The sequence below is a fragment of the Phaethon lepturus genome, unplaced genomic scaffold (assembly GCF_000687285.1).
Source record: "Phaethon lepturus isolate BGI_N335 unplaced genomic scaffold, ASM68728v1 scaffold48943, whole genome shotgun sequence".
Classification (NCBI taxonomy): domain Eukaryota; kingdom Metazoa; phylum Chordata; class Aves; order Phaethontiformes; family Phaethontidae; genus Phaethon; species Phaethon lepturus.
The window spans coordinates 1-9,397 of record NW_010527917.1 but is presented as its reverse complement, the minus strand read 5'-3'; the positions used below and the strand labels follow the sequence as shown (position 1 = coordinate 9,397).

At 46.7% G+C, this 9,397-nt stretch overlaps 1 protein-coding gene across 1 annotated transcript; it reads right to left on the bottom strand.

Moving 5' to 3' along the window:
• Nucleotides 1-2,049: 2,049 nt before the first annotated feature.
• SDHB (succinate dehydrogenase complex, subunit B, iron sulfur (Ip)) lies at nt 2,050-8,877 on the bottom strand (the record flags this gene model as incomplete). The annotated part of the gene is made up of 7 exons (XM_010283509.1): nt 8,681-8,877; nt 7,306-7,380; nt 7,216-7,226; nt 5,110-5,246; nt 4,680-4,796; nt 2,381-2,482; nt 2,050-2,172 (listed from the first exon to the last, which is right to left on the bottom strand). Coding segments are annotated over exons 1-7 (693 nt in total), but the record flags the coding sequence as incomplete, so codon positions are not given.
• Between the last annotated feature and the right edge of the window lie 520 nt (nt 8,878-9,397).

Here is a 9,397-nt window from a genome sequence, read left to right as displayed (position 1 = left end):
CTTTTCCAACCTTAATGATTCTATTCTATGAGGTTACAGGATACTGAGGGACAGCTCTGAAGAGCCCGCTCCAGGCAGGTTGGGCACCGTGGTACGCAGCGTCCCTCAGATGTCTGCTGATACAGGTCTGCTGCACTCCAGCCTCAATTTAGAAGGGAAGAGCAAGCCAGCCTGGGGTAAAGGCAGTGTTCCAGCTTGGAGCTCACCTCCTCTACCTGGAGGCTGAACCAGCAGCACTTCCTACTGCTTGAAGAAAAATGCTCATTTGACTTTGGAGGACTGGTTTTAATCAGCAACGCGAGGATCAAAGAGAAGAATGAGCGGCTGAGCGATAGGAACTTTTAATAAGTTCAAGCAGGACTGAATTCAACACTTTTAAATTGAATTTGCCGAATTCAACACAGTGACAGTACAAGAGATGTGGCTTTTCTCCTTCTCTGAAATAAAAAAGGCACTGTGCATTGGAGGACACTAGGAAAGTGAGCAAGAACATGAAGTCACAAGATGGAAATGCTAAAGCTAACCTTTCCTAAGAAGGTTCTAGATACATGTCATGTTGCAAAGGCCCTTAATCCTGCAGCACTGCTACCAAATCAAGCATGTCTAATCTGAAAATGAGCGGGGGATTGCGGTTGTCCTGCTCTATGGTTGCGATTACAGCAGCAGCACCGTGGGACAGAGAACCAACAGGACATTACCCGGGTGCACAGCTCACCACACAGTCTTCCAGGGCTGATCGAGACAACAGTCAGGACTAGAGCATGCCAGTGAAGTGTGTTATTAACCATAAAACGTATCTCAAACTTGAGACCAAGCCTCAGCATGCTATTTCCCTGTGCTACATACATTCCTACATACAGCCAGATCTTTAAGTTGAACCTTCACCTTTAGCCGAACTATGGTTGACACCAGATCATGAGCTAGCTCCCTATACAAAGGGGGAATTACTCGTTGTCAGTGAATCACTTCAGAATACTCCACCAAAAAAAAAATATCAGGATGCAGTGGTCCTGACCTGTCAACTCAGATCTCTGGGCTCTCCTTTTCCCCACATCTGTGATCCACTCAAACATTTGCCTTCACATTATTTCACAGCTCCAGAATTACTCCACTACTAGGTGCAAGCAAAGGCTGGCTAGAAAACAGCACAGCTGGCAGCAAAGCAAAACTCGATAATCTGCCCAACAACAGGCACAAGGAAACTGCAAGATGAGGAAGAGGCATGCTCTGATTTGGGAAAGCTTGCTCAGTCCTCAGAAGAAAAACCAGAGAGAACAGACCGTCTGGGGAATGCCCCGACAGCAGGACATCGACGTAATACACGTGCCCCAAAGGCGCTGAAAACTTGCCGTAGCCTTCTCCATTACACAAGTTGCACAATACATCAGGGATAGCTGCTACCGTTGGAGTTTAAGGTCGTACCGTGTGGGGGTTAAGCATATTACTCACAAGGCTCACACCACCGATGGGACTATGCCGGACACACCTCCCCGTACAGCTTCTGGCAGTGTCCCTCACACTACCAGCACCCTAGTGTTACACTCCTAAATCTTGGAAAACAGACAGGTTCTCAAAGTCACAGCCTTCCTCTCAAGGAAGAGATGGTCCTTGCCGTGTGCAACAGAAACTTTGCCACGTCCTCTTGTACAGTCACTATCATGAGCAAGGCTGCTGATAAGTCACCGTGTTGCAAAAGGCTGAACAAGCCAAGGCAAGCTTAAGGAAAACAAAAACCTATGCGGGTATTTTCTTATTGGTTGGAAACAGGGTGCTTTGAAACAAGCCAGTAACCCCAAAGGGATATACGCAGGACATCTCAAGGAAGAGATGGTCCTTGCCGTGTGCAACAGAAACTTTGCCACGTCCTCTTGTACAGTCACTATCATGAGCAAGGCTGCTGATAAGTCACCGTGTTGCAAAAGGCTGAACAAGCCAAGGCAAGCTTAAGGAAAACAAAAACCTATGCGGGTATTTTCTTATTGGTTGGAAACAGGGTGCTTCGAAACAAGCCAGTAACCCCAAAGGGATATACACAGGACACACACATACCTTTGGGCAAGTCCTTGTGCAATTCATGATAGTGTGACAACGGTAGAGAGAAAACGGGTCTTGCAGCTGTGCCAGGCGCTCCTCTGTGTAGTCATCTCTGGAGTCAATCATCCAGCGATAGGCCTGAAAGTCAGTGGCATTTCACAGACCAAACGCTTCTTCAGGGTGTTGTAATCAGCGTGAGCTTTTTAAAAGCAATGCCTAACTCGGGGATTTTGGTGCAGGATCTGGACTACGTAATACTATCCCACCTGTGCTCATAAATATTTGTACTGCTTTTGGATAGGGAGTCCCTCAGCAGTCTCGAGGAACAAATGGGACCCGTCCTTACCTGCATCAGAACTGCAGGACCCAAATACTTGTCCCCGTTCCACCAGTAACTGGGACAGCTGGTGCTGCAGCAGGCACACAGGATGCACTCGTAGAGTCCGTCCTGCACAGGGGCGGGAGACCACAGTCAAGCCACTCCAGAAACCCATGACAAAGCCTTTTTTTTTTTCCAAAGAGGGGATTTACACAAGCACATGCTTCCCTCACCGCCTTCCCCTCCAGTGACTTGCCGCAACAGAGTGGCTCTGAAAACTTGATGCCAAAGCAGCACTGCTGGAAGAAAGCGATTCCGACACGCGGGTCCTCTGAAGCAAGATGCATGCAATCCTCCCAACTCAACCCATATAATAAACTAGGGGCTTGTGACAACAGGGGCGGAAAGAGCATAAACTGAAAAAAAACATGAAGATTGCTTCATCTTTCTGCATTCCTTCCAGCCCGTCCCAGTAAGTGGCTAAGGAACAGATATGTAACCAATTAACAAAGACAGACCAAAGTTTGCCCAACAGCCTGAGAGAAAAGAGCTCAGAGTTTTGTGTGTGCTTTGAGGGGATCCCCAAGCACTTACAGAACAGGAATGGTGTGAGTCTTTATCTATTTCACCACTTTTAGAGGTGAAGGCCTTTTTATTTCAGGCACTGAAGAAAAGTTAGACCTACATGGAAATGACACTGGGCAGAAGACAAGCTCTGAGGAGCAGAGGGTCTCCCAAGTCTCCCAGTAGCTCTATCAACCCCACAGGAGAGCCCAGTCTGGCTTAATTTATGCATTCTGAAAGTTGTTTTGGGACAAAGGTCTCATTATATTTAGTTGAGAAAGCTAGCTGATGCCAGAACTCCCGGGAGCTTGTAACAAGTCTACCGTATCAGTCTTTTGGAAAGGCTTGCCAAAGCTAGGTAAGTCAAGAGTTACCTTCGCACTCTAAATTTGTCTTATTTCTAATTGTAGCATTTGAAATGATTGATGATTTAAAGAAAAAGGTGGGATTTTTTCAGCTGACATTGTACCCAAGTTTCTCCTGCACACAGGCCGTTCTCTTGCAGTTGCTTTTAGGTTTACTTCTACTTGCACGAGAAAGTGACCTCAAGGATGCCGCTTTATGAAAACCATGTGAAGGGAAAGTCCCGTTAGTCCTTACATATGGATCAAATAACATTATGAAGTGGTGCAGGAGAACTAACCGTTGCCCTCAGATAGGGATTCTTTATTGTTATAGGGATTCTTTATTGTTACATGTTAAGACGTCAAGACGTCACAGCACCAGTCGCACGGTGCTGCCGACACCTCTGGCCCGTGGCTGCTCTATTCATCAGAGGTTCACTCCACAGCAAACGCACATAACTGGAAGCGTTCAAAGATCACTGCAGAGAATTAGGCTGCAGCTCACATGTTTTCATCGAATCCCCTTTAACCAGCGTTCCTCTTTGCTCTGCTCATATTCACCTCTTACCACTTGCCAAAATCTAGGCTGCCAGCCCACTTTGTGCCTACTCAGTGACGGCACCGCAGAAACGATCACAGCGGAGCACTGACAGGCCGAGCTTTGAACCACGCAGTGAGTGACGGATCCATCAAGAGAGGTCAGAGGCAAAAGAGAAACTGCTGATTTAATGACACTTACTGTGGCAGCCAAGGAAATCCAGACAAGAACTTACCCATGCTATAAGCCTTTTAAAAAGCTATTATGTCCCGGCTGTTCAAATGGTTCCTCAGACACCCTTCAGATTTACGCAGAAACTTTGGACCAACAACATTACATTCCCAGAAAAATCCCCTCAAAAGAACACGGTGCTCAAGACACACATCCGAAGACTTGCACTAACACATCAGGCTTGCGTCTCCACATCCAAAAGGGTTTAGCTTTTGCCATTAGTTTTTAGGGCTGTAAAACCCAGCAAGCAGCAACATGAGAGCATTGCTTAGCATGCTGCAGCTAGACAAGACAGACAGTGCTGAACCCGACAGCCTACATGCCAGCATAAACTGCAGTGCCTTATCTCCACTGGAATATTACAAGCCTGTAGCCTTCACAGTGTTTTTACAAACGCACACAGTTTCGCAGCGCAGACAGTGGAAATGAGATCAGAGTCCCCATCGCAACCGCGACTGCCTTTCATTAGCAAACGTTACCCCAGCAATGCAGGCATGCCATGACACTGCATTTCAGGGAGCAGATTCCACCCACGTCGGGTTTTGCACCAGACAGCTTTGGTATTAAAGGAACTAGAAGCTACTGCATGTTAATGTTTAACCCTGGTCTTATCTGTAAGGGACTTCAATGGTAGAAAAGAAGCAGTAACCAGTTTCTGACGGTCTTCTATGGACTGCAGGTACTGCTCCTTGCCCTGTTTCGACTCATCCTTCTTCTTCAGGTAAGGCTCAATGGATTTGTACTGTGCATAGAAGTTACTCAAGTCCTAGGAGTCAAAAGGCAAAGAGGTCACATTTAAGCTAAATTCATGCACGAGAGATTGAACATCTGCTACCACTCCAACAGAAGGCGGCATTTTCTACCTCAACCTGCCACATTCCTCCAAATGAGGACAGATTTAGTCACTGCTGTGAAGCTCAGACCCACCCAAGCCAGAAAACACCAGCAGGAGTAACGTGAATTGTGAGACCTGATCTTGTTGGCACCTCCCAGCGTTATCCCTTCCAACCCAATTTGAACCCTGCGCTGCCTGGAACGGTGTCACCCTCGGTCGTGAGCCGACAGAGGCAGATACTCACCGGAACGAGGTCCTTAACCACATACATGTGGGGGAGAGGGTAGATTTTAGTGATCTTGTTGAGATCGGGGTCGATTCTTTTGATACAGGCCAGCGTGTTTCCGCCAGCAATGTTCATAGCGCAAGAGCCGCAGATGCCTGAGTGGGAGAAAAAGAGCAAAGCATTAGATATTTACCCTCTTAACCGACTGGAGGAAGATCCTCTTGGCCCCAAATATGCCCCCCTGGCTGCCTTCAAGAAACCTGTACGTGACAAGGAAAACGCCAGAAGTTGCCATTGGGCCAAACACGATGCTATTTAAATGAAGAACAAACACAGGAGTCACTTTCATTAAAGCCTAAACACATTCCCAGCGTTGAACTTCCCTCCACAGCAAAAAACAAAGTGGCTTGGACACTTCATCCCTTCCACATCATTCATTAGTTCTACATGCTACTTAGGGTGGGGAAAACATTCAGCTTTGTTAACAGGTTTGAAGCACAAGCTGGTATTGATGCGAAGCAGCTAGCGCTAAGATTATAACACAGGAACTAGATGCATCCCCCATCAGCCCTACAGTTACTGTCAAAAGCATCCCTGAAGGTCCGGAACATAAAACAAAGTCCCTAAGACAGAAGCTTCTTTCTGAGCCTTCTGCAGCAGGGTAGAGCAGTGCCATAAACTGCATTCATTAACTCCCAAAGGTGAGAGGACAGACACTCACCAGAACAAGCAGCATATAAATAGCTTAACAAATGGATTAAATGACACCACTAATGGTCTCCCAGTAATTGAAGGATCAGATGTAGCCCAGGAAAGGCCAAGGTTTACAAGAAAAAACACTGCAGAACTGCCACAGATACTGCTCAGGTCAGGAGCTTGGGTATCCAATTCAGACTGATGCCTAAGACATCATATTAGAAAGAGAAGTGTTGAAAGGGCAAAACTCTAATTTCAAAGGATTTGACACATATCAATTGATATGAGTCAGAGAAATGCCATTGCTCCTCACGCTGGCAGGGAATGAGTCCTCCTCAGCGCCTGCTGGATTGGCAATCCTTCCCCTCGCTGCCGGGTAAAGGCTGGCACTTGAACAAGGTTATTCCTCCCACTCGAGAAATGGTTACAAGTATTTTCCAATCAACTGGAGAAAACAACAGAACTGCAGACACAGGCCCACGAGTATGCAACAGGAATGCATGATTGGATTTTTTTTCCCGCATGGTAGAAAACGGGCAAGATTGAACCAGTCCAGCTTGAAAAAATCTGTCTTCAGGTTCTCAAAGAAAAGTTTTCAGGGCAATTAACTCCAGCTGCTTGGGAACAGTGCTGGCTATCTAAATATCAGACACTGAGAACAACCACTCCACATGAAATTCCTCTGCCTGCTATGCAGATTCTACGGGAAACGGCTGCATTAAAGCATACTTTTCATTTAGATCCAAGTCAAAACATCTTTAGGCATCAATTGCACCTAATTTCTCATACTTGCAAACCCACCTAATTAAATCAAGTCATTCCATAAAGGCATCCTCCCTTCCTGCACTTCCACAACTATCATTTTAAGCTCAGCATCCCAACATTACTCATGAATTAGGATTTTTTTTTTTTAAACAGGGAAAGTCACCTGGACAGGTAGGTTTTAATGCAGTTAAACAGACAAGCAGATTTATACCTGTAGCAGAATCAGCCAGTAGCTCTGCAATGTAAAACCACCAGATGGCCTTTTCCTCAATCACTTAGCTTAGTCAAAGGGCCCAAAAAAAGATTCCTGAAGCTATTCCTAGAAGTCCTAAGCACTCCTCCAGTTACACCCTTTCTTATTGCCACAGCAGCACCAGATAAAGCAGCCCCTACAATTCATTCCCGTTCGCCACGTCTACCCCCTCAATTTTGCTGTTGTAATCTCTCTGGCTAGATTTCCCTACGCAGTCCGTCACTGGAGGGCAGCAAGATGAACAAGATTAGGACAGAAACAGGAATGACTGGGACTGTTTAAGCGTATTGCTCAGAGCTCAGTGTTGTGAGATTACACCGCGTGAATATGAGCCTTAACTTTACTACTTGATTCATTGAGGTATTTCATATGCAGCAGCTGGAAGAGGAGAGTGGTAAGCTGCCATCTACCCTGACGTTTTCTAGTGGTTGCACGTACGCTGTCAGCAATAAACAGTCTACAAAGGGCAATCTTCAGTTTAGCAGGCTGGAAAAATCTACGATCTGCGGAAGGTCAGAGTGGAGTCCAACTCGTTTTTAATCTTGATCAGAGCATCGAGCACCATAGGCCCACATCTATACAGAGAACAAAGTCAGTGAACCCATATAATTCCCCCTCAGCCTCGGCGCTTGATCTCCAACTAAGCAGCACCTAAAAACAACTTTGATCAACTACAATGAAAAATACACCGTTTTTTTTGCCAATGCCAGGCAACAACATAGAGATATCTTGATCAGCAGCACAAACCCATTCACCTCAGCACACCTCAGGGTCAAGGGTGGGAGAAAAGCCCTTTTTCTCCCCAATACCCTGAAGATTTGGCTCAACTGGAGAGTGTTCAGACAGCACAACTGAAAACCGAGTGCCTTACTACCAGTTCTTTCCTTTTGGGTCAGGTTTTGACAAGTCTGCCTGTCATTAGTCACAAGAGGCAGTGCTGCACACAAAAACAGTCTTGGACAACTTATGTAATTTTATATACAGCAGTCAAGGAAACACCCAGAAATTATTAAGTGGTGCAAGTCACAAAAATTTGAGCTCTCCATCATGTGCTTAAGCAGAGCGCTGCGTGGCTTTGTATCTGAAGCTTTCAGGAAGGGCTCAAGGTGAACTCATATGGCAAAAGCATAGGGAAATCGAGGCACATGTGCCCACACAAAGGTTTCTGCACCACGGGGAAGACTGCACCCCTTTGTAGAACTGCGGAGAAGAGCTTCTCAGTGATAGCTACACCAAAGTGTGCAGGTGGTTACTACACATTTAACATGACCAGCAAGTTAGAATTAACTAAGCGTTAAGAAAACTATGAGAAGAGTTGAAAGCTTCTACTTCATTTCCCAGGTCTGGGACCGCAAGTTATACACAAAACAGTTTCCTTTTGGAACATGCTCCCGAATTTACCATATAAATAACACTTCTTAAAGCCACAAACACATTTAAGTCTTCAACACAACTCAAGGACACAGGTAAAACTTCACAGAAGTCACAAAACAAAGTGATCATTTCACTGCTGGCAGCTGTTCAGACACTGGCACTCAGAGTATAGTTTTATTTCCACACTCAGCACTGACAGGTGAGGGAGGGGAAAATAATCCCACATGATCACAGTAAGATTTGGTTTATCAGGAAATAACATTGATCTTACCTGCACTGAGAACAAGGTGCTCTGTAACCCAGCTGAGGCACCACCTTCCTGGCCACTCCAACAAGGTTTTAATAGTCCCTGAAGCTTAGTAAGACTGCTGACACCTTTAGCTGTCAGCTCAAGTACTCCTTAACCACTCTCTGTTATCATTTGTCAGATAACCTAAGTGCACACACAGCCCCAGTGCATCTGCCTGGCAGCAAATCCTCTCCCTGACGGGGCATACTCACTTATTTAAATCCACTTCATACGTCTGCATGCGGGGCTTGTCCCCAGGCTTATCAGGATCCCATCTGTAGATGGCAAACTTCTTGATACGGGGTGCCGCTGCAGCTGCTGTCTGTGCTCCCCGACACATCTGTATTCAAACAACAGCAAAACAGCCCTTAGATCCCTGCGGGGGCTTTTAGCCAGGCAACAAAATGACTTGAGATCGCACGTTCGGGGTGAGAGCTGCAGGATCCACCACTGCTTTGTATTTGAGCATTCATACAGTTTTTGGAAAATCCTCCCAGGGATTTGCCGCAGCAGTGTACCCTGATGCACGCAACCACCTCTGTCCTGGGGCTCCCTCCTCTACAAGCCAGAGGAGATAATCCTAAAACTAACAGGCAACCCACAAGTGCTCCTGCAGGGCCTGCAGACACTCCTTCTTTTTCTCCCCCCCGCCCCAACCGGCCTCGGAGCCCCCCCAGCCACATCTCTAACCTGCTCCAGGCTGACAAGCCGCCTCCTCCTGCTATTCCCCCAGGAGCTTCTTCCCCCTCCAAGCCACCTGCCCCTACTCGCCTCTCCCCAAATTACTCCACATTCCTATTTCTCCTGTTCCCACGTCTCTTCCCAATCCCATTCTGGATCTCCTGCATCCCCCAGTCTCCTGCCAACCTCTATCTCCCCTTAAACCCATCTCAGACCCCTTCCCACTTCTTTTGTCCCCCAGACCCTCC